The 25,947-nt window shown below is 33.5% G+C and overlaps 1 protein-coding gene and 1 long non-coding RNA gene across 3 annotated transcripts; both read right to left on the reverse strand.

Moving 5' to 3' along the window:
• Positions 1-5,178: 5,178 nt before the first annotated feature.
• On the reverse strand, positions 5,179-8,056 carry LOC121216752 (protein Iojap, chloroplastic). Of its 2 annotated transcripts, none has more exons than XM_041092151.1 (5): positions 7,693-8,002; positions 7,239-7,317; positions 6,433-6,571; positions 6,242-6,330; positions 5,179-5,823 (listed from the first exon to the last, which is right to left on the reverse strand). In XM_041092151.1, the coding sequence occupies exons 1-5, from the start codon at positions 7,933-7,935 to the stop codon at positions 5,702-5,704; spliced, it is 672 nt and encodes a 223-aa protein (XP_040948085.1). In that variant the 5' UTR covers positions 7,936-8,002; the 3' UTR covers positions 5,179-5,701. The 2 variants fall into 2 exon arrangements, with proteins under 2 accessions (XP_040948085.1, XP_040948084.1); XM_041092150.1 differs by having other exon boundaries at positions 5,306-5,823; positions 7,191-7,317; positions 7,693-8,056.
• Positions 8,057-9,829: 1,773 nt separating this feature from the next.
• LOC121216754 (uncharacterized) lies at positions 9,830-11,469 on the reverse strand. Its single transcript, XR_005912935.1, has 3 exons — positions 11,366-11,469; positions 10,812-10,894; positions 9,830-10,094 (listed from the first exon to the last, which is right to left on the reverse strand). It is a non-coding gene; the product is annotated as an uncharacterized lncRNA (long non-coding RNA).
• Positions 11,470-25,947: the final 14,478 nt, after the last annotated feature.

Genomic DNA, 25,947 nt, shown 5'->3' on the forward strand with positions numbered 1-25,947 from the left:
TAGTTGCCGCACGTCTCGGAGCCTCTTCCCTACGCCGTAATCTCCACGAATACCTGCAAAACAGATTCAAAGAGTCCAATAGAGAAATAATAGGGTAAAGAAATCAGTTTCGGGCTATATATAAAGCCGTGTTATTCTGTAAAAGAGGGGGAATTTTTGGTAAAAGATATACGAAAATAGAGGGGAAAATACAAAGAAAAACTGAATACCAGTACTTTTCTTCGAATACAAGGGTGATTTTTATTTCGTTTTACTTTGTAGTGTTGTTGTTCTTTCATTCTTATTTAAATATATACATATATTTTACATATTTTTTATTTATTTTTTTACTTAAAATAAAAAAGGAAAGCCTACCTTTTCACCGGAGCCATCGTGCCGCCACCATCTCCGTCGCAATCGGGGCTTGGGTGAAGCAGCAGGTGATCGGCGGCGCTAAAAAGGTTGAAGAAACCCTAGCAGGGTGAATAAAAGGGCAGCATTTAGTTTTATTTTTTTAAAATGGGCTATCAGAATTTTAAAAGGGAAAATTTTGATTTAAATAGTGTTACAAAAAACGGCACCGTTTCACCAAGGAGGATCCGCATGTTCTGCCCTTAAATGAGATATTTTTGCTATGGGTCCTTCCTTTTTGTAGCGCACTTCAATTAAATCCTTTTTTATTTCTTTTAATTTTAGCCTCACATTTCGTTTCTGTCTCAATTTAGTCCATCACTGCACAACATTTTATGGACGGGATTAATTTCGCTTTTAGTCCTCCATTGTTGGGCGAATTTCCAAGTTAGTTTTTTTTAAAATTTATTTCAAATTTGCCCCCATTTTCGTTTTAATTCAATTTGGATCATTTTTTTTTCTTCAATTATTTCTTTTTTTATCATTATACCATTATTAGTATTATTATATTACTTACTGTGATATTTACTGCCACATTTTCTATACCTGTACATATGCGTACTTTATATAGGCATGTTTTTATATATATATATTTTCTAAGCTTTTGAAATTCGTATATATTATATACGTACATATTGTTTTATAGTTTATATACACTTACATTTTATACTTCATGTTTTATATACCTTTATATACATACAGATTTTCACACACATATGTTTTTTTCCATAGTTTATTTATATATTATATTTATATATATATTTTGTTCTTTTATTGTAAATATATACGCATATACATACGTTTTCATTTTTTTTATTTTCTACTTTTATATACTTTATATATATATATGCTAATACATTTTCCTTATTTTTGAAAGTATATACACATCTGCATGTTTTTATACTCTTATTTTATTGTCATTACATATATACATGTATATTTTTAGGAATTGTTATAGGTTTGCACTATATTTCTTCACTTACCTTTTCATGTATTCCTATATTTATGCATGTTAAATATGTGTGTACACATATTCGCAAAGCTTGTATATTGCACTTGTATATATATTTTGTAAATACATTCTCATATATGTCTTACATTAAAGTTTTTGTTTCATATCATACATTAACTTTAACATACCCTTTTAGAAAATACATTTTGGTTTTAACTATACATCAAGATTATTTTCTTGATTCAACTGTTTTTTTTTGAATAAAAGCAATATTTGAAGTTTGGGATTGATGAGAGAAATTGAGCCCTAACGTATTGGGTTCTGATTTTCTTTGTTAGTCTTGAATAACTGAGAATATTCTTTATTTTAAATACAGGAGCACAAAAAAAAAATCATTTTTGGGAACTTAATTTGTTGTGCCCTAACGTATTGGGTGTGACATATTACTTTTTCAAAATAGAGATTTTCGCATAAAATAAAAGTGATATTCAAAGTTCGAGGATTATGAGGAATTGTACCCTAATGTATTGGGACTCGATTTCTTTACATGACTTGAACAATTGGTTATCCTTTTGCAAATTTCATCATTCAAGATTATTTTAAAATCTTTTTAACTTTCGACACTAAGACATCAAATAGTCAATTTGGTACCGATTTTTGGGCGTTACGAGGGTGCTAACCCTTCCTCGTGCGTAACTGACTCCCGAACTTATTTTCTCAAAATTCGCAGACCAAAATCGTTTTTAAGGTGAGTCGATCACACCTCAATCAAGGATCGGTGGCGACTCCAATTTTTGTTTTTTTAAAGTCGACAACTTAAATTTTTGTTTTCAAAAAAACGGTTTCGACAACAATCTTAAGGCTTTTAAAAATGTGCTTTTCATACGAAAATTTTATATATGGTGAACAAAGGAAGAATAGTAGTTTATCACCGTGATGCATGTTTAAGATCAAGGTTGAATCAAGAATTATTTTATGATCAAATTGCAAGTGTTGTCTGGTCTTTGGTTATAATACAAGTCAACCAATTATTTTATTTTGTTGTATAATTTTTTATGTTATTTGGAATACAATATATGAATTGATAATTCCAAGAATTTAGTTAAATAATGCATAATTTTTGATAAATCTTTAAAATGAAAAACTTAGATTTTCTATCATAAACTTTAGGATAAAATAATATGTCGGTAAATGATTGTCATCATATGGTAGTGTACTAGTAGTTATAAAACTATAGATAAAAGTTATTAAAAATAAAATTGATAGTACTTTTATCGATGAAATTGTCTTCGATATAGATCAAATTGTGTATACCAACAGAAATATATCGTCGCTAAATATTTATACTGACGTGCTCTATAGTAACGCCTTATCTTTCATTGGATGTTTGCAAGTAAGGATCCGAAATGAAGAGCCACCAATGAGAGCTCAATGAAGTTGTACGCGACCATCAAATCTCGTGAGAGGTATGAGAATTCCACTCCTAAGATAAGGATTCTGTTCAGGGGATAGAATGCCTGTCAAGACTATTCTTTTTTGAGGAAAGTCTATAGCTGGTACATCGCCACAATGCTAGCCCATAGGGGGTGATGAATAAGTGAGGTGGCAGTCCCATATAGTCACATGGACTATAACCTGTTGGTCTAACAAGACAGATCGACCTTCACGTATGAGACAGGTGAGTACCCAAGTAAAAGCTAGAGTGAGGGGTGGTTACTGGAAGTAATCCCCCATTGCGAACAATGAGGTGGAATCAAAACGGGTTCGTCAGAGTGGCGGTCATGTTGAAGGTTAGCATGGTACAAAAATGTCAACAAGTCCTTTGAGACTAATGTAAGGGAAGAAGGAATTCGCCAAAGACTAGTCCAACCAGAGAAGTCCGCCAATGAAATGTATGTCCTAAGGATCCTTAGGCGGAAGGTTAGGATAGTTACCATGGAGGTCATTTGACACCTTGAATGTGGGTGTATGAGAGGAAGGAAAGACGAGAAGTAAGGATAGGACCCACTGATATAGCGAGGTATTTGGATTATAGTCAAGTGAAGAATCCAACCAGAGGAATGTCTCATGGCGAGCCAAGTAGCTCGAAAGATCAAGTGGAGTCTGCCACCTTGATAAAGAACACCCGCCATGAGCGAGCAGGGAGTTAATTTATGTTTAGTTTATTTTTATATTTGTTACCTTTGTGCGATAGGGCTTAATTATGGTGCAGTAAAAGAACTCACTAAGTTCCTCTGGTTGCAGGACTTGCGAGGATGATTGAGGACTTAGAGGAGGAACCAAGCCAGATGTTGTTGAGTTTAGGTAATTGCGAATGATTCTGAGTCATGCACTTAGGAAGGGGGTACCATTGGAGGCTTCGTCTTAAGATCAGTCATCAATAGCCAGATAACATCTACTGAATCTGGATTTTTGGATAGTTGGCCGTAGCTAAATTTTAAGAGCTATTTTGTAAACAACTTGTTTGATTAGAGACAGAAATTGAAGGACTAAATATTTAGTGGCTTAAGGCCTTGGTTATAAAAAAATAAAATTATTATTGGTTCTATTTTAGATTATTAAATTATTATTGGTTCTATTTTAAATTATTTTTCTTTGGTTTGCTTTATAGCAGTTAAGTTATTCGGCAAAAGTTAAAGATAGGAGAATCCGATTCACTTGCGACATTTCATACTCGCATCTGACAAATGGATTGGGTTGGGGTGCTACACTAGCCTGACTTGACCCGACCCGTTTTTAAATTTATATTTTATATTATGTAATTTATAACACATAAAAATTAAATTTATAGTAATATAATACTACTATAATGTAAACATTAAAAAAAGTTAAGATATATAAAAATATAATTTCATTAAATAAAAAACATATAAAATTATTAAATATTAAATCCTAAAATGGGCTTGGGTTAACCATTTACAAAAATGAGCAGGATTTGACAAAATTTTAAGTTCATATTCCAGGTTAGGTTGTGCTTAGGCAAGCATAAAATGTATTAATATCACGCTTAAGCTTGACCCAATTCTAACCCGACCAAGCCCGAACTCGTAAACACCTCTATTTGTAATTAATGTATTCAAATATTTTTATTTTTTTCTCTTACCGTGTTTAATTTAATTTATATTTATATAAATTTTGATAAGTTAATAATGTGTTATGCAAATTTTAACATGTTCATGTATTTTTGTTGTGTTCATGTTTCTTTCTAATACCAAATGTTTCTAGTTTTGTTCTGAATTGTGTGTACATATCATGCTAACAAATCTAACAAAAGTATAAAATGATGATTATTTCATAACTCTACAAGTGGAGTTAAAATATGGCAGTGTCTCATTTATAAAGTTTTAATTTTCTACATACAAATTAAGGACATGTAACTGGTTCCCAGTCAAACTGGTAAATTTTAAACAACATTGCATTGATTGCAAGAAGCAACATCAGCAGCAGCAGTTCACCTCCTCCCGAGCAGTGCTTCCGTTGTGGATGTTGAAATAGCATAGCTGTATTGCCTTGCCCCAAAATACTGATCTTAGTTGTGATCTACTACTTAATTTGCTCGTTAACAATGTTAACCCTAACAATCTTGTCTCAAACAATTCATGCACCCAAAAACTCCTCTATATTAACATCAGTTTTTCTTTTTGTTTTGTACCGTCGACAAGCACCAGCTCCAGGCAATTGTTTTTGCATTCACCTTTAGTCTTACTCTGGGTTCAGGTCGAGTTTAGACTTCTATATTAATAGAAGTTATATATATCCAGGTTCTATAGAGAATGTTCATTTTCAATTAGCACGTTAAAAATACCAAGCTAAATATAGATAAAAGAAAAATGCCATTTCCTCCATACGGTCCCCATGTTTTATAAACTTCAAAGAAGTAACCATCGATGAATTTTGTGAGTGTTTTCATGATCTACCGCGCTTTTGTGACCCTGGTGCAAAACTTATGTTGGATGTGCCTCGTAAACAATCTAAAATTCTTAGATTCATAATCATTCGGATCATAAGCTAAATTTAACCTATAAGTTCAATCTACATTTATACTGATTTGAAACTCATCAAGCCTCATGGCATGACTGCTTGCGACTGTTACAGGTACAAGCCATAAATAATTAAGGCACTACCCGGAAGTATCCATGTAACTGAACATATAATAATTCCGGGCTTTCAACTGTTCCATATGATTAGCAAATGATACGTACCAGAAATAGAACTGTGCCCCAGTGATTCCAGATCAAGCCTCCCAGCAAGGATTGAGGTGATGAGTATGTAATGCTAACTGAAATCTGGCATAGATAAGCACTTCCACTATGAGGTTCTATCAGTCAGTGCCTTTGGTTCCTTTGGAAATAGTCGCTTTCAAGTGTGAAATGGTGGTTGGGTTTCAGAAGGCAGCTCAATGAGTGTTGCATTTCCGTAAAACTCTTCCAAATTGTAAAAAGCTCTTTGTTGAGGAAGAAATATGTGGACAACGACATCACCTGGATTTATGAAACATGAAATATTGCTAAAAGATTAACAGAAATAAAAATAGCTTACTTGAGCAAGGGATTCAATCATATTGAAAATTAATGTGCCGGTTTTACAGTAAGCTTTCCATATTCATCAACATAATGATCAAATGGAATTTTATACTTATTTGGTAAGACTTTCTAATAATTACAAATTACTTCTTGCTACTGTTTGCCTTTTCAATTTTCAAAAATACTTTCTGTGCGGAGTGAAACAAGACAAGAAAAGAAAAATACATATAGTAAGAAGGCACAAATTCTAAGCTGGCTGCATTAGACAGTTTAAGCACCAAATTTCATCCCTAGAGTAAAGCTTTCCATGTTCATAGTCATAAGTCAATCACCATACAAGAAATGTGCCAATGAATTGACACAGTAGACTACTTACCAAAGTCTAAAAGTGTCCATGAGTTTGGTTTTGCATCTCCAGATGGAACTTTTCCGTACTTCTTCTCAGCCAAATCTCTTATTCTGGATCTGCAATGAAACTCACAAGAAAAGAATCAGTTAAGAACTACTGGAAAACATACTATAAACCACTACCACAAAGGGAGGAAAGGTCAAAGTTGAAGTCCATACCCAATGGCATCAATCTGCGGGCGAGAAAATGCTGTTGCAATGATGAAAAACCGAGACCAATACACAAGAGGCTTCACAAAGAGGACCCTTATATCAGCAGCCTTCACATCACTTGCTACCTTGGCCATTTCTACAGCAACTACAGATATAGCAGGAACCTGTGAGCTGTTGCAAGCTTAAACCAGCTACTAATGTTTGCTACATAGGGTGTATGATTTTATTTTACTTTTCTTAAATTGTTTATAAACATGCTGCACACGTTAAGGCAGACAAGACATTATATGTAGCCACAGCATGATGAATCGATGTCAAAACTAAAAACACACTGCAATGGTCCGTTACCACACATGATATGCCACATTACAGTTGAGAGCAATGAAACCACCCAATCAACTTATACCTTGGGCACTAACAGAGCATAAGGAACCTTTGAAGGACCAATGGACCAAGATGTGTGTAACGAGGAAGGAACCACTTTATTTAGTTGTAAAAAAGCTGCAGACAGAATATATATGAAAACAATTGCAAGACAGCAAAACTTTTAAGCAAGCATGGGGCCAGAGCAATCTTGATTTTACCACTAAAGTTTGCAAGTATAAATGCAATAATTAACAAGGGTACATGACCTTGAAGGAAAGAATTTATGAACTTTAATGTATGAGGTGAGGCTAGATATCTACCCAAGTTAGTACAACATAAAGCCAAAGATGATAGCGGCAGATGTTTATATGACACAAAATTGTACTAGATGAACTTACACGACAAACTTTCGGTATCATCATCGAGCTCAGCACTTGGAGACTTACGTTCATTCTTTCTAAATACTACTTCTCCATACTTTTTCATCAAATCATCAAACATCTCATCAGTGTCTTCATTTACCTTCTGCAAAAATTATCACTTCTTTAAGACCGACATTCGAGGATAAAAAAGAAGATATTCAATGATGTATGCCTACATATACAGCATAGTTATTACCCTAGAATTACATAAAACGTTTTTGCTCTATTTTACTTCCCAAAGCAAAAATCAAGCACCAAAAGTAGAAGCTAAATGGAACCGTAATTTCTCCAGCTTTAATATGCAACTATGAGAAATTGCCAATACACTGCAAAAATCTTCTAATGTCCTCAAAGCTTACTCGAACAATTAAAAATTGAAACTTAAATTTCCAAAACATGAACTTTAAAAACAAATCATAAGCTTCACCATGCTTAATTTCTATCATTTAAAGGTAAGGAAAAGGAGAAAGATCGATACCGAGAGAAAGGCGTCGTCAGCTTCTTTGCCATAAGCATAAAGTGAAGGCAGCAAGCTTCCCCTTGGGTTGAAATTCAAGGTTTTGGTTCTGAAGCGTAGCAAATGGAGGTCATTAAGGCATAACCATCGAAAACGACTTCTGGGTTTTTGAAAGAGCTTCGATTCGTTAGGTTCCCAATGCCGTAGCTGGCCGGAGAAGACGCTACCGCCGATGGATAGAGTGGTTGTTGAACACACTGCCATTTTTATCTTCTTTGTTTCTGATAAGAGTGAGAGATGGAAGTAATTGTGCCGATTTTCCTATATAGACTTTTACACGTAAGATATTACATATATATAGGATTAACTAACGTATTATTACTCTCTTTTACTTTTTCTTCTCATTTTGATGGCAAGTGATATTTAAATTATTATTTTTCAAGTTGGTTTAATTTCAAGAATTTTTTTATTAAAATATGTATTTTTATTTGATTTCTAAATATTTTTTTAATCACAAATAGTATGTAACTTAAACAATAACAAATTAAAAATTGTGACTTGAAAAAAAAGACAATTATTTCTGTTCTCTCTTTATATATATAAATTTATATTCTTTTTCTTTTTCTCATCTTGAGCTCTTTTTTTTACAAGTATGGACATTTTGAACTTCATGGATTTGTTCAAGGTTTTCTGAATCAGACAGATGGTCGAACGTGTCAAGCCACTAGGTCTTGATTTGATTGATTCATCCAGTTCAATTAAATAAATTATTAAAAATACATAAAAATAAAAAATATATTTAAAAATAAAGAAAACTGATCCAATTAGTTGTATCGGTTCAAGAGTCAATCGATTCAATCTCTATTTCTAAACTAGTACTCAGTCGATTTGGTCTAGTTCTGAAAATATTGGTTTTGATTTATGAAAGAACTTTTTTGATCTCATCAGGTTGAGCAAGCAAACGGTGGAGTTCAAAATTAAAATTAATTGATAGTGTCTTAACTTCAGGAGGGTGAATTTCGAGCGTTGCTAGTGTTGCCAAACATTATACAGGAAGAAGAAAGAAAAATAGAAAAAGAAAGTAAAAGAAAATAAAGAAAATAAAGAAAATAAAAGAATTAAAAATTATCTTTAAAGTTTATATGACATGACAATCTATTATCAACTGAAATTTTTTTAATGGATATAATATTCTAGTGTAAAATGGGTACCAAAAGAATAGTTTATGTAACACCCCCATCACATATCCGTCGCCGGATTAGGATTAAGGAGTGATACTAAATATCGAAATCTTACACTTAACAGAATGAACCAAATATCAAGCTGTATATAAATATGCGTCTTGAATATGTAAATATATATATATTTAAAATCCTAATTTATTTCACCTAATTATCAAAAACAATTTATTCGCCAAAAATATAAGTCATTAACAATCCACACCAAATATCAACCATGCTTTACTAATTAAAAATTTTATATCATTCAAATACTTAAAAACACTTTAAAATTAACTTTTATTAACACATATCATATGCCGAACCAATATTAAAACTACTATTTGCATACATTTATTTCATTAACAAATGATTAACTATGTAACATAATACAATCATAAAGAACCAACCCTGTTTTGGACAGCAATTATTCATCAAATTGGACAGCAATAATATGTTCAAAATGGATAGCATTATACATCAAATTAGACCTCTTAAATCTACTCAAAATTTGACAGCATTATACATTAAAATGGACAGCATCAATATACTTAAAATTGGACAGCATTATACATTAAAATGGACAACATCAATATACTCAAAATTGGACAGTATTATACATTAAAATGGACAGCATCAATATACTCAAAATTGGACAGCATTATACATTAAAATGGACAGCATCAATATACTCAAAATTAGACAGCATTATACATTAAAATTATAACACAAAAATGTACCTATTTTCTCACTACCATTTTGTGCGCATATGACCATGACAACTTGAACCATATTATACACTATTAACTTCTAATTTTATACCTAATTTACATGCTTAATATGCATACACTAAATCAAATCTGCACCACACAATCGGTCATCACATCTTAAAAAAAAATTATCGAACTTATATCTAAGCCAAATATATACATTCTCTAAATCTAATTAATCTTGCACATGATACATAAGCATATACCCCAAATTGTCCATTAAACTATATGTATTAAAGTCAAATTCAAACAAAAAGAGATAAGCCATTTTCGCATGGCTTTTAATTACACAAAAACATTAGTTTCAAAATCAACATTTTTAACTATGCTATACATGCCATATATTTGAAAACAACTTAGCAAAATACCAAAAGGAGACACCGATAGTGTGATGAGCTTAGCTGACGATACCCGAACACGTAGCGATCACCAAAATCTATACATCAAAACAATAATCCAACACATGGTAAGCTAATTTAGCTTAGTAAGTTACAAACAAATAAACTCTACAACTTAGCTTGACATCTAGAATAATATTTAACCAATTCATACTTCTAAATCATCTTACCTTTAGCTTACCATAGCATAATATAATTATTCACTTCATACTATGATTTAACAAAATTCAATATAATAACACAACTATAAGCATTTCCTCAAATTTAAGTACAAGGCCAAGTACATTATGCATTTTATTATCATAAAATATAAAGAATCATCTTAAATAAATATGACTCCAATTATAATCACCACCTAAGTTTAATACTTACAAAACTTAATCTTGAATACCACCAAAATAATTATTACTCACTTTGTTACTCATGATTTCTCGATAAGTCAAATACTCGATATTAATAATCTTTCGAAAATATTTAATAAGTACGCACACTTAGTGCTTAATAATCAAACTCGCATACTTAGTGCTTTACCCTTATACTCGCACACTTAGTGCATTTCAATTAAACTCGCACACTTAGTGCTAATCTCATTATCGTATATTTTTATACTCGCACACTTAGTGTTGGAAGTCAACAACTCAATACGTCATATTTCAAAAACTTTATTACTACATATATATCAACTCAATTCAGCATAATTACGTAGATGTTAAGATAATTTAAAACGACATAAATATGTATGCTTAATAACTTACCTCGGATATTGTCGACTAATAGATCGGCTACTCAACTACCTTTGATTTCCCCCGATCTAAATCTGATTTCTTGGTTTCTTGATCTAAACATATTCAAATAAATCTCATTTAAACATATTTTCATTCAATTTAGTATAAGAACACATAAATGGGCAAATTACATTTTTACCCCTAATATTTCACATTTTCACAAATTAGTCCTTTTTGCTCAAAACACAAAATACACAAAATTTGACTACACTCCTTAAGGGTCGAATATTCCTAGTGTCCATACAAACCCACACATTTCATTTATTTCACATTTTAGTCCCTCAAAAATTTTATTTTTACAACTTAACCCTAATTACTCAAATTCATCAAAAATTCAAAGACAAAGCATGTTAATCTTTCACATATCTTTCATATTTCATCTTCAACTATCACAAAGCTCAAGCATTCATCAATGGCATTTCTCAAATCATCAACAATTCACAAAATTAAGACATGGGTTTTGAAGTATTCAAAACAACAATATCAAAAACGTAAAAATTATCAAAAACCGAACAAAAACTAACCTTGAATTAAGCTTTAAAATGGCCGAATATTTCAAGCTCTCAAACCTTGTTTTTCTTTTCTATTTTCGGTGATACAAACAATGAAGAAAAAGCTTATTTCTTTTATGTTTTATGATATAATAACATAATATTATACTATTATTATTATAACTTTTATATTTAATATATAAAAACTATATATATTAACTATCATTGCCGTCCACTATCCTTTAAAATGGGCTAATTGCCCTTTAAGAACCTCATATTTAAAAGCCACTATCAAATAAACACTTTACACCTTAATAAGCAAACTTCACATTTTATGCAATTTGATACTTTTGTCAAATTAAATACATAAACAACAAAATTAATTCACGAAACTTTCACACATTTAAATTCACACATCATAAACACACAAAATAATATTAAAATATTTTTCAGACTTGGATTTATGGTCCCGAAACCACTATTCCGATTAGGGTCAAAATTGGGCTGATACAGTTTAGGTATCACTTGTGACAAAAAAAAAGTTTAGATACCAACTTGAGAAAAATGTATAATTTAGATACTAATTTTTGAATTAAGTTTTTTTTTCAAAAAAATTGAATTAAGTACCAACTAGAGAAAAAAAAAGTAATTTAGATACCACTTGTGACAAAAAAATTTAGATACTAAAATTGAAAAAAAGCTATAATTTAAATGTCAATTTATGGCTTAAACCATATCTCTCACATATATATATATATATGAAACACAAGCATATATAAAAACTTTTAATTCTATACTAATTGTTTGAGTTCCAAAATATTTTTTTAATTATATTTAAAATAAGTACCATTTTTATAATTATATTTCATATATGATTTTCTTGCATTACTCCAAATACAAAAATTTTAAAATATGAACTAGGAGTTGATTTCTCCATAAGGCTCTATTTTTCGTTGGTAATTCTCCCAGCTAGATTCGTACTTCAATACCCTCCTTGTTAGTAAGGACATTCATCCTGAGTGGGGAAATCTCATGACTACGTTGGATGTTACTCCAAACATCTTGCATGTCATTCATATGCATGAGGTTTTGAGTTCAAACTCTCAACAAAAGCATCAAATATTGTAAGTGTAAAAGTTTTCGAGCTATAATGATGAGAGGTCTAACACTAAAATGTCAGGGATGATAATGAAAGTGACCAATTAACATAATGTTATTGAAAAAATCGGTTAAAAAACATTTATTTTAGGTAGAATGAAAGTTTTAAAAATTTTCTTTGAAATTGAATCATTGTGTTTTTTATAGTAATAAACTTAATCGAAATATACCTGTGCTTTGTACGAGACGATCTAAAGTCGATTTCGACTTTCTACCGAACGACCTTTTCCGTTATTCTTGAACCACAAATTACCTCGACCTATTTCTCTTTTGTACTTAGCAAGAAAACTTACTTCATCGTTTTCGTTCATTTCATATTATTGGTTCTTACATGCAAATCGTTTCTGGTTATCTTGAGCTATTTGAGGGACATATTGGACATATATAATTAGGCTCAAATAATTTGTACTTAAGTTTCGACTTTTCTCCTATTAATTACAATATTATTTAGTCATGATGTCCTTCTACTAAAGTATTGTGACTGAACTCTTCGTTATTATATACTATTACGAAAGTTACTTATCAAGTGCTTGTCTAACGACATTCTCATAAGTGTGTTACCCTCATAGCATATCTTTAATCTCTTTAGGGTAATTTGTTCTCCCAATATGATCTTATTTTATCTCATAGTAACCATTATATCTTCATTCATGAAAAATAAATTACTATCAAATAATAATTAAATTATTTATCACAAAGGCAAATGACCCATGATCATATTTTACTTCTCATCTATCATGTAATGCCAATGGAAGGATATCATTTACCATTTATTGGGTTATAAATTCCAATATTGTGGAATGAGGCTACATATTGCAGAAGTCGTATATCCAACGTACTAGCTTTCGATTCCGTATCTATTTGAACTCAGGCTCCTTTTACATCAAATTATACGAGTCACACATACATAGTTTATTATCCACTTAGATTAAGGTATGCCACACTATGAACGTCACAAGTGAATAAATTCATAAATGGATCTAAGATTTATTCTACTTAGGTCTTGTCCAATGTACTGTCAGTCCAGTCAGTCACATTTATGTCTCTATCTTTTGGGAGTCATCCGCTTTAATACCCAAGACAAGGTATCTCCCCAATTGGACTTAATAGGTAGCATTTTAGTCATTCAATTTATTTTCTCAATAGATTAGACTAAGAACGTGTTTAGATTATCTACTAATATAATCAGTCTTTCTGTATTACTATTCGACCACGTAATACCGTTTGATATTAGTTAAACATTAGATAATCAATGAGCCAGTATTTTCTTTCATTTTGCTTTGCATGTAAAAGTCGTTGAGGACAATATACAAAAATATTAAAGAAACTGATGGATATTTTATTAAATTAATTTGTTTGAAAAATATAAGTACATATAGACGAAGTAAGGACACTAGATCCAAACAAGTGTTATCTCATGTGTGAGCTTAACTACGTGACTAACCTTGGATTGAACCAAGATCTTGTCACACTGAATTTTTAGTCGTAGACTTATGTTTTGTGCAATCCTCAGACTCTTCCCTAAGTAACCTTAGTAATGTTGGGATTGAGAGACCTTAAGGGTTCTTGTAACACCCCATACTTGAACCAATCGTCGGGTTCGAGCTATAAGATGCCACATCTATTCACAGAGCAACTATGATCTATTAAATACATAACATGACCATTTTAATATGCTTACAAATATATTGCATGACTATAACATAATACATATTTATTTACGGTCTTAAACGAGCTTACAAAAGTGCTTTTACTAACCGAGGTTGAATTAGTACCAAATTGTAAAGCTTGTAAAATAATGGGTTGAAGTCGCGACTTCAAGGGATCCTCGTTGTAATGTAACTTACTGACTAGATCTCGTCACAATGTTAAGTCTAACACCCTATACTCGACCCACTCGATGGAACCAAATACAAGATATTGTTGGATCTAGTGCCTTAAGTGTAGTATTTTCGACTAAGTACACTTGTAATTTTTCAAACAGATTGGTTAATAAAATTATTCATTAATTACATTAATACTTTGTATATTTTCCTCACATGGTTTTTGCACGCAAAGCAAAATGGAAGCAAATGTTGCTCATTGGTCGTCTAATTTTTAACTAATATTAAGCAGTATTATGTGGTTAGATCATAATATGAAAAGATAACTTGCATTAGTAGTCGAACCTAAACATATCCTTAGTCTAATCGGAAATGAGAAAATCGATTGAAAGACTAATATGTCATCTATCAAGTCCAATTAGGGAGATGCTTTGTGTTGGGCATCGGAGCATATGATTCCAAGAAGATAGAGACATAGATGTGACTGACTGGAATGACAGTACATCGGACTAGACCTAAGTAGAATAGTCCTGAATCTATTTATGGATTTATTCGCTTGTGATGTTCATAGTATGACATACTTAAATCCTGAGTGAATGGTGGACTATGTATACGTGACTCGTACATTTTGATATAAGTAAAAGCTGAGTTCGAATAGATAAGGAATTGAAAATTGGTGTGTCGGGTGTACGACTTCTGTAGTACGTAGCATCATTCATGGCCTGAGACATGGGTAAATGACATCTTTTCATTAGAATTACATGGTTTTCACAACTGAAAATCATTGTTCTTTCTTCTTCATACCGTAATGTCATACCTTGCTTTGTGACCATGCCTAACCCTTAGCATCTTCAGTACATTACTAACCTTCTTCACCTAGCCTTTTCGTGATTCCTTAACTGTTCCCGTTCTGGAACCCATACCTATAGAACACTTTTCATCGAGTGGTTCTTCTAGTATACTTGGTTCATACTATGAATTTTCCATATTTCTTGGTGTATTCCACTTCTCTGTATGTATTTTAAGACTATCCAGGATATGCCACAACATTTCACTGCTTCTCAATGTTCACCATACGTACTATTTCTTCAGAGCTCACCATACGTACTATTCTCTTAAAGTTTACAATACCTACCAATCCTTCAGAGCTAGTCACACATATCATTCCTTCAGGGTTTGCCATACTTACCATTCCTCAGATTTAGCCATACATATCATTCTTCCAGGGTTTGCCTTATTTACTATTATTAAAAGTTAGCCATACATATAATTTTTCTAGGGTTTGCCATACTTACTGTTCCTCGTAGTTAGCCATACATATCATTCTTTTAAGGTTTTCCATATTTACCATTCTTCAAAGTTAGCCATACATATCATTCTTCTAGGGTTTGCCGTATTTACCATTCTTCAAAATTAGCCATACATGTCTTACATATCATTCTTCTAGTGTTTACCGTATTTACCAATTTTCAAAGTTAGCCATACATATCATTCTTCCAAGGTTTGTCATATTTACCATTCTCCAGAGTTAGTCATACATATAGTCATACATATGATTCTTCTAGGTTTTGTCATACTTATCATTTTTCTCTTTCAGGGTCCATCACAAAAGCGTTTCTTCTAGATGATTGCCACAAGGGTGATAACTCTTGAAAAGAGTTATATTTCATGCCTTTAGACCTAACTAATTGCCTGTAATTAAGTAAATTTAGTTGTATTTTAGGACATTCCATTCATAATTTTCATTGCATTACATTAAGAAGATTGGACTGCGCTTAAATGTTATTATATGTTACTTTTATTTATTTGCGAGAAGGATTTGTTTGGTAGTAATTGGCAGGTGTAGGACGCGGAGAAAGAAATAAAGGAATGAAGGTTTGTCGTGGCAAAAGGTTGGATAATTTTCCAACATGAATGCCATGGCAATTCTAGGAAGACCGAGTCAACACTTAATGTATAACAGTTTTAGCCCAACTCTATTTGTACCAGAAAATTCTGGCTAAAAAAGAGGAAATAAAATCATGGGCTGATTGGATTTACCCTAAGGAAAAGCTTATAAAAGCTAAAGGATGAAACCTAAAGAGGGGGGAGCGAAAAAGAACAACAAGAAGGAAACCCTAAAAGGGGTGAACAAAAATCCTTAGGCAAAAATAGAGGGTAGCGATTGAGCAGTGATGGTAAGAGAAAGATAACGGCAGTCCTTTTTAGCCACCATAGGACATTGTGTCGCTGGAGTGTGGGCTAGATAAGCGAAAGCTATCCTTCTGAAGTTCTTTCGTTATTTCTTGATTGCTCTTCATGAATTGATTTGTTGGAAAAGTGTTGAATGATATTTTGATTTTCAATTTTAATTGTCAACCAATGAGCTAAATCTCATAGGATTGGGATTACATGATGAAACATTTATTTTCTTTAATGGTGAAGCACATATCTGAATTAATTTACTGTTTCGTTCAATTGTTTTTACTTCTAAATTGTATGCATGCAATCCCTAGACATAGATGACTATGCAGCATGCTCATAAACTAATCTAATTTTGAAAAGTTTGGAGTAGTTGAACCGTAATCGAATGATATGAGCAAGTACTCGACATATACTTGTAGTAGACTTTAGACATAGAGTAACGTTCATATAGAATGAAAACAAAATAGTGTAGAGTACTGTGCTAAGGCCTATAGATATAGGCCAGGTAACTTGAGATCTTGCTCTTGAAAGAAACAGGTCATTTTAGGTGTCTTCTGAGCAGTAGATTGAGTAGGATTTTGCTGAGGCATTACTAAAAGTAAAGGTAGATTCTTAGTAATCCCACCTTCCAAATCAACATCGTAGACCCTTTATCCTTTGTCATATTATCTTTGCCATAGCATTCTTAGTTGTTTATTTATTTGTTCGCATATTAGTCACATAGTTATCCTCATAATTGCCATTACATTTTCACTCTTAACTTGTCATAGCATTTTCAATTATTCATTAGTTACACATTTTGTTCACATTAATATTCCTTTTGTTTACCACTACATTCTTATCATTATTTTGCTATAACATTAATCTAAGTTTATTATAATAACTTGACCATTTGTATACCTAATCTGATCCCTGTGGAGACGATATCACTTATCACTTTATCACTTGAACCGATGTGTATGCTTGCACGATTCACATATCATATTCACATGCGACAAATGGCCTTCCTTTAGAATACGCCATGAATGCGTTCCATTGTATAGATCACCACAAAGGCTTTTATTTCATAGATTGCTACAAAGGCTTCCATTTCATAGATTGCCATAAAGGCTTTTATTTTCATAGGTTGCCCCAAAGGCTTTCATTTTCTAGCGTGTTCACAATAGGGATGCACCTAGACTCACGTTTCGTGAGGTTTGCCCCTCATCATCCTGGGTCATGTAGAAAACTCCATTAGGTAATAACCTTCCTTTAGTTTATTCCATATGATGCCATAACCCACCAACTATGGTCTTACATGATATGGTCTTTCTGTATGATTCCATAGCCCAACTATGGTATGACACAATATGGTGCCATGGCCACTGACTTTTCTTTCAAAGATCATGATTAAAGTTCTGACAAACCCTTTTTAGACTCCACCGTTATAAACAGACACAAACTCACAAAACATGCATTTCATGCTCTTGCACCAAACTTAACATACATCTCAGTTATTCTCTCATAGTCATACTTTCAACTCCAGACTTCTCATCATGTGCTCTATACTTGTCAGATTCATACAAACTATACATGTAAATCTTTTCTAACATTCATATATCAACATATTCATCAAGCCATCCCTTTTAGTTTCAGATCACAGTTCATACGATCTTTTGTAGAAGTATCTAGGATAAACAAAAAACACCATACATGAGTCGGCTTAGGGATTCACCTGACACTCACGAATAGTAGCTTGATCTCGGATCCTAAACATTTATCACAAAAACTCAGTAACCACTGCTTATAAGACATATAGATACTATTAAAACTCATTCATATAAATTTTACCATTATCAGAAACCTAGATAACCTCCATGCAACACTTTATCTCCTCATTTTACTATTTAGGCTCATAAAACAAGCTTACTTTTTTAGAAGTCAAGATGCAATTCCATAATTTAGCCTTAGGACTCCAGTATTTGGGAAAGGAAAATAGGTTGTGCCCTTAACTCGACGGGAAGTGACCCATCATCTGCCAAGCATACTCTGGCTCTCAAGGAAGCCAGAGTTGAAAAAGTTTTCCTATTTAATACATCAGCCACCACATTTTCTTTTCCTGGATGGTACTCAATAGTCAAGTCATAATCCTTTAACAAATCCATCAATCGTTGCTGGCGTAGGTTCAGCTCCTGTTGGGTGAGCAGATACTTTAAACTTTTGTGGTCTAAAAATATACGACACTTTTCCCCCAAAAGGTAGTGTCTCAAAATATTTAAAGCCAACACAATGACTATCAGTTCCAGATCATGAGTTGGGTAATTTTTTTCATGAGGCTTGAGTTGGCATGATGCCTAAGCAATCACATTTCCTTTCTGCATGGGCTCACACCCCAATCCATTTAGAAGTGCATCTATAAATACCATATATTTTGTTCTCGGTTCTGGTTGTTTAACATTGGAGCTTCGGTTAATGTTTTTTTCAACTCATCGAAACTTTGTTGACACAATCAGACCATTAAAATTTCTCATCTTTTCTCACTAATCATATCAATGGCATCACAATCATGGAGAACCCTTTCAAGAACCTTCTATATTACCTCTAAAAACCAAAGAAAATACGTACTTATGTAACAATCTTTGGCAAATTCCAATCTAGTACAACTCTTTTCTTCTCGGGATCTACCTTAATTCCATCCACAAAGATAACATGGCCCAAGAAGTGAACTTCCTTCAGCCATAACTTACACTTGCTAAACTTTGCATATATCTTGTTTTCTCAAAGAACATTCAAGATTATCCGTAAGTGTTCCTCATGCTTCGCCTAACTTTTCGAATAAACCAAAATGTCATCAATGAAGACGACCACACAACAATCAAGGTAGGGCTAGAATACTCTGTTCATGAAATCCATGAACACTGCTGGCACATTAGTCAAGCCAAAAGGCATTACTAGGAATTCATAATCCTATAGTGAGTGCGAAAAGTAGTCTTAGGAATATCATCCCCTTTTATCTTAACTTGATAATATCCTGATTGAAAATCAATATTTGAGAACACTCTAGCTCCACTTAATTGATTAAACATGTCTTTTATCTTGGGTAGCTGATACTTATTCTTAATGGTCACATTGTTCAACTGCCTATAATCAATACATAATCGAAGAGTCCTATCCTTCTTCTTAACAAACAAGATTGGCACACCCCAAGGCGAAACACTTGGTTTGATAAACCCTTTATCTAACATTTCTTACAATTGAGTCTTTAACTCTTTTAGTTCGACTGCGTTATTCTATATGACTCACTCAATATAGGAGCAGTCCCTGACGCCACATCAATTAAGAACACCACATCTCTGTTTGGTGGTATCCCTGGTAGTTATTTTGGAAAGACACCTAGAAACTCATTCATGACTGGTACTTGCCTGAAGTCTTCCCCTACTATCTTTGAATCCAAAAATATATGCCAAATAAATATTTCTACCATTTGCAATTATTTTCTGAGCTGTAATGGCTGAGGCTAATCTGTTCCTAACATCACGTTTCACCTCTAAAACGAACACCTTGTTTCCATCAGCAGATAATAACCATATGCCTCTAGACTTACACTCAACTATTGTACTACACCTTTTCAGCCAATCTAATCCCAATATGGTGTCAAAGTCATGGAAACTCTATAGCATTAAGTTCGCCAAAAATACATGTCTGCCAAAACTCAAAGAACAATCATTTACTACCTTATTCACCACAGTACTCTACTTGAAGGGATTTGTGACTATCATCCTAGCCTCAATAGGAAAACTTTAAGACTCTTCCCAACCATAAACTTATCATAAATATAAGAATGAGTAGACCCAGGGTCTATCAATGCATGTATACTGGTGTCGAATAAAGAAAATTTACCTGTGATAATGTCGAGGTCTTAAGCATCCTCTTTTGCTTGCATTACGTAAACTTTCGTTGAGGATTTTAGGGCAGTTTTAGCTACGTTCCTCCTTGAAGCTCCCTATGCTGACTTGGAATTTGCCACTGTCCCAGTCGCCACTTCTGGCTGAGACTCCCTAGCTACCTGAACAAAGTGTTTAGTGTTGTTACCTCATCTTACTAGGCAATCCCTCTTATAGTGATCCTTGGCCTCACAGTTGTAACAACCCTAGTGACCTTCGAGCAAGTTCCTGTATTATTCTTCCCGTAGTCATTACAAACAGGAACTTTCATTCTCCTGGATCCGCTAGTTTTGGCCATAGAAGTGGCTTGGCACCTACTTCTCTCTCAGTGGAAACCAATAGTTTGGGACTCCGTTGCTGGAGCAGCCGAATAACACTTTATGTATTTGGGCCTTTTCAACCCGACATTAACAATCATACTAGAAGCTTCGCAGTTGCTCCCCTCTCTATCCCTAATTTTGTTCCTCTCTTGAATGGCTAAGTCCATTCTTTTAGCCTTTGCCAATAGAGCAACAAAATCCCTAATCTCTAGGGTAGACAAAAACACTCGGAGTTTCTAACTAAATCCTCCTTCAAATATAATGCATAGGCCTTCTTCATATAGAGCCAAATCCTTGGTGTATTTCCTTAGCTCGATAAACTCTTGCTCATATTCAAATATGGTCATCCTTCCATGCTTAAGTTCCAAAAACTTCTTCATCTGCTCAACGAAAAGCTTGCTGATGAGCTTCTCCTTAAAATTCTTCAGGAAGAACTCCTAGTTCACTTGTTCTTTGACCATTCTAGTTATTGTATTCCACCACTACTACACTTTATCTTTTAATAGGGAGATAACGCACCTCAAACTCTCAGTTGAGGAGCATTGCAGCTCCCCTGTTACCTGACAGACTCAGGAACGCCAGTTCTCTACCACCACAAGATCGTGTTCCTTACTTCCCATAAACTCCTTTGCACCACAGTTAGGAATTGCCTAAATAGGGTCCCTTCTTGATACTGTTAGAACTAGAAAAAGAGGTGCAAGGTTTACCAGCGGTGCAACCTCTACTATTCTTACAGTCTCTTTAGGCCTCATTAATTCATCTTAGTGTCTATAGGAAGAGGTTGGTGCAGCTCCCACATATCTTTCGAACCATTGTCCCATGACATGGCCCATCATTTCCATGAGAGCCTCTTTAGCCTCGGCTCCTAGCACTCATCGACTTAGCTTATCGAGGGGTATTACTTTCAATCTCATCCTCTTTAGCGCTTCTAGAGTTGACTAACATTTTCTTTTCTTTTCTTCGCTAGAACACACAAACTTAGTTAGCATCACTATAAGGGACTAAGCTAGATTTATGTATAATGAATTGTGGGGTTTCTAAATAATGATGGTTTCTAAGAATTGGCTAAACTAAAGCTCTGCTACTAAAAAAACTGTAACACCCTACGTCTGACCTGATCTTAGGATCTAGTTATGGAGTGTCACAAGTTAAAAACCATTAAAATGACTATACAATTTGAAATTCAACATCCTAACTTGGCAAGTATCGACTTGCTAGAGTGGTGTCCCGATATTTTGAAAACATATAATAAGTTGAAAGTGAATTAAGAATAGTATCATGCCATTTAAAAATGGGATACGAGTAAATAGCTTTTGGCGAAAGGTTCATAAATATTCACAAGTTCGAATAGAATTTCTCAATCAAGTATTCACTCGAGTAGTAATTTAAAATTCATTTTAGTTTGGTATCACATAAAACCAAGTTTGACATAAAGTCTAACAAGGTTACAAATAAACATCTGGAATTAAAAAATATCATTTTCAAATACAGACCATTAATTTCAAATTGGTGGCAGTGAATAAACATTCTAATAGCCCAACAATCACATGTTACCCCAAGACAAGAGATGGCTCACAAATAGGCCCCAAATCTAGCTGATTAATTGTAATAGTACATCCAACCTAAGGGCGTGAAAATAAGAAGAAAGAAACTAAGTAAGTTTATAAGAGCTTAGTGAGTTCCAACAGAAATATAATTGCACAATATGTTCCAACAACGTTATTAGAATAAAGGCTTAGACCAACCAATGGTATGCCACTCTAGCGGATACTATTCTTCCTGTTTCTAAAGTATCTGTTGGCAGATACTTTAACAAACAGACTCAGCCCCATGGCGGACACTATCCTCAGTTTAAGACTTGCGTATACTGGACACAAGACACCGCAACTCTATTGGTATGCCACCTAGGCAGACTACTCCTTTTATGACTTTTAACATACTGTTTACACTTTTCATGCAACATTCAAACTTGTTTTTACGCAATATACACGATTTTTATCTGCATACTCTCGTTCTTGTGCTAGCTTCTGATCCTAGTTTCGAAGAACCGTTATTCTTGTATTTTCATACTGCTCATTAGAGCCATTAAACCATTCATAACCTCTATACCTCCACAATCCCTCGTATTTTGAACACATAATTGTTCTTCTGCAAGATCGGGTTTTCACCAATCACGATTTGCACTGGAGTGCCCTACCAGAGGCAAAACATAATATCATGCGTCTTCTTTTCATCATTATACATAACAACCCTTTGATACCTCCTTACACCATTCTGGATACGGAGCCTGTACACCAAGGAAAGAGTATTCATACCCATGCACATATATGACTTCTATTTTTGATTTACTAATTGTAATTGTACATGCATCGACTCCTTAAACCATCACTTTTGATGCAAATAACAAGACCAAGGGTTAAACCCACTTACTTGGATATAGGGTAAGTAGGTTTAAATGAAATAGGTTAGATAAAAAATTCAAGGCATAAAGGAACTCATCAGAAATCTTCACTCAGAGTTTTTCCTACTCAACAAGTTCTTTCCATTTAGCACTAGGTCCATCTCCCGTTTCTTTAGCTAAAAAAATAAAATGACTTCTTTAAATATAAAAACAACTAAATTTTAATGAAATAACATGAATCGATAAACATGCAAACAATTTTCGGATTGAAGTTCCCTTCATATATAGTATTCAAAATGAAAGCCCTATAGAACAACTCTTACAACACTCCTTTCTATCTGGTAAGACTTAAAGAAAGATTTAAGTGTTTACCAGCAAACAACTTAAGACAGAAGCTTCTATAAGCCTGAAAAACAACACTTTCGTTAATGATGAACACTTCTAGTTTTCTTCAACGATAACGAAAGCAAGCCGAGAAGATGAAATAGAAATCTTCTCTCTACTACCAAGTATTCCTATTTATAGCTATCTCCAACCCAATTCGCACTCAAGGTTAAACTCTAATCAGTAATCATGCTTACATGCTTCCATTAATTTATCACATCTTATGAGGTTCTCCAAGTGTCCTATTTATTGACACGTTACCTCCACTTGGATGATAGGTGACTAAAATGTGTCCTACTAATCACTACACTCACATATGCAATGACACAAAAACATGGGTGGTAGACTTATTAGCGAAAGAGTCCACCAAATAAGCATCTCGCCATAACAGGGAACTCATCGATCCGTGAAGTGAGATTCTGCAGACTTAACGAAGTTCAATGAAATATTTTGCCATGAAGTTTACCAACGTTGTCCTGTCTAAATCTTGTGACTTAGGCGGTCTCGCCAGCGGTCTCCAATACAGTACCAACTTATTAAATGAGGGTGTGACACATAGTAATACTTTTCTCTAAAATAACCTCCTATTATCACTGAGGCAAACACCTTTCACTATGCCATGATTCTTTAATGTTGTTTACTTTTTCATATATTCACCTTAAACCTACTCTGCTTGATTGAAGAATCCATCTATACTAAACTCAAAGTGGAAAACTTGCATAGAGAAATAACCATGGTTACCGTGGTAGAAAACCATGGGTTACACTTTTAGGGAGATGATTGCCCATTCAAAAAACTACAGGGTTGACACGCTACGGGCGAAAACTAGTTGGCGGATACTTGCTTGACAAACTAATTCTAGTGGATATTTTCACCTTTTTAAATACCAAAAGGGTTTAAGAAAAACCTTTCTAAATGATAACAAGTGTCGGAAGCGGATTTAAGGACCTGAACAGTTCATTTCAACTTTGAAACCCAAACTTCTCATGCACGATTGGAGATATATACTGAGAGAAAAGGGGAAAAAGCATTACTTGCTAAAATTTTTCCCCTAAATTTTCTTGTAGATTAAGCTTCCATCCACAACCCTAGTTCCTCCATTACTATACCATCTTTTCTTCTTCTACATCCGATTATGCTGCCAGAGCTTATCTTCCCTTTTTAGGCATTTCCTAATCTCAAGGTAAAATCTTCATTCTTCCTTATCTCTTTTTTACTTCATTATCAACATGCCCAGAATCAGACCAGTGCCAGAGAGAGGGCAAGAAATTATGGTGGCCAGGATCAGAAGGGTTACAGGGGTAACCCTATGGCCAAGGATGGCGATGGGCGATAGTCTTAAGAGGTCAACATATCTACGATGTCTCTATTGTATAATTGTCTGACCATCAAAAGGGAGATGGTAAGTTATTTGGCAGTTCAAGGAATCCGGTAGCCAAGTTTTGCTTATGACTTCAAAATAATCACTAGAGAAAGGCGATTAGCAATTCTAGTGAGGGTCTTATACTCCCTCTCTACCTGATAGAGGTTGGTGTCTACTTTTCCTTACACCCCTTCTTTCTATTCTTCTACCAATTGAAAGTCTATACACAAGAGCCCTTAATTGGTATGGTATATTTCAGAGTTTGCCAATGCTGCGAAACCATTCTTAGAAATTAGGCGTCAAATCTTCATCTAAATCGCAACAAGTTCATTTTTTTGAAGAGTAAGCTTACTAGCGGCTTCAGCTTCCCTGTAACAACCCATTTTCAGTGAAACCAGAATAGTGATTTTAGCATTCGGTCAAGTTCCTTGCTTGCATGGTATGAGTTTCAACTTCAGTTTTACTGATTTCTATGGTTTTGAAATTGTTTTAGCTTAATCTAGCTAGCGTGAGGATCAGTTTTTAAAACTGTTAAAGATTGAGGGTTATGAAATGAATGTTTTTGAATGGTTCTTGATGTTAAATGGTAGATTATGAACCTTTTTTAAGTAATAAAAAAGTTTTGTAAAGTGGTTTTTGATGAAATATGCATTTAGGGATTGGTTTGTAAAAGTAGTAAAAGTTCATGTTAAATTTGTGAAATGATGAATTATTTGGGTTGCTTTAAGTCCCTAAGGAATTCAATTAGCCTATAAAAGGGATTAAAATTCTTAGATTTTAATTTATGAGCTTAAGGACTAAATTGTGAAAAGTTAAAATGTTAGGGGCAAAATACTAATTTTTCATAAATGTGAAATTTGGATTGAATTGAATGTTTAAATTTAATTGAAGTGCTTAATTGAATATAATTATCTATTTAGATCAAGATAAATCACGTGCGGACCTAGATTGAGGAAAAACAAAAGCTATGGATTAGCTCAATTTATCTTCACATCCCTAGTTGTCGAGGTAAGTTTGTATGAACAGTTATTGTATTAATGTTGTTAATTTGAATGTTTA

This window comes from Gossypium hirsutum, chromosome D05 (genome assembly GCF_007990345.1).
Source record: "Gossypium hirsutum isolate 1008001.06 chromosome D05, Gossypium_hirsutum_v2.1, whole genome shotgun sequence".
Taxonomy (NCBI): Eukaryota; Viridiplantae; Streptophyta; class Magnoliopsida; order Malvales; family Malvaceae; genus Gossypium; species Gossypium hirsutum.

Excerpts from the sequence above, each read along its gene's own strand:
- LOC121216752 (XM_041092150.1), bottom strand. The coding sequence starts at position 7,935 with ATGGCAGTGTGTTCAACAACCACTCTATCCATCGGCGGTAGCGTCTTC. Across the intron at positions 7,318-7,692 it reads CTGACGACGCCTTTCTCTCG|AAGGTAAATGAAGACACTGA; the intron begins GTATCGATCTTT and ends TAATTTTTGCAG. Across the intron at positions 5,824-6,241 it reads ATGGACACTTTTAGACTTTG|GTGATGTCGTTGTCCACATA; the intron begins GTAAGTAGTCTA and ends TCATAAATCCAG.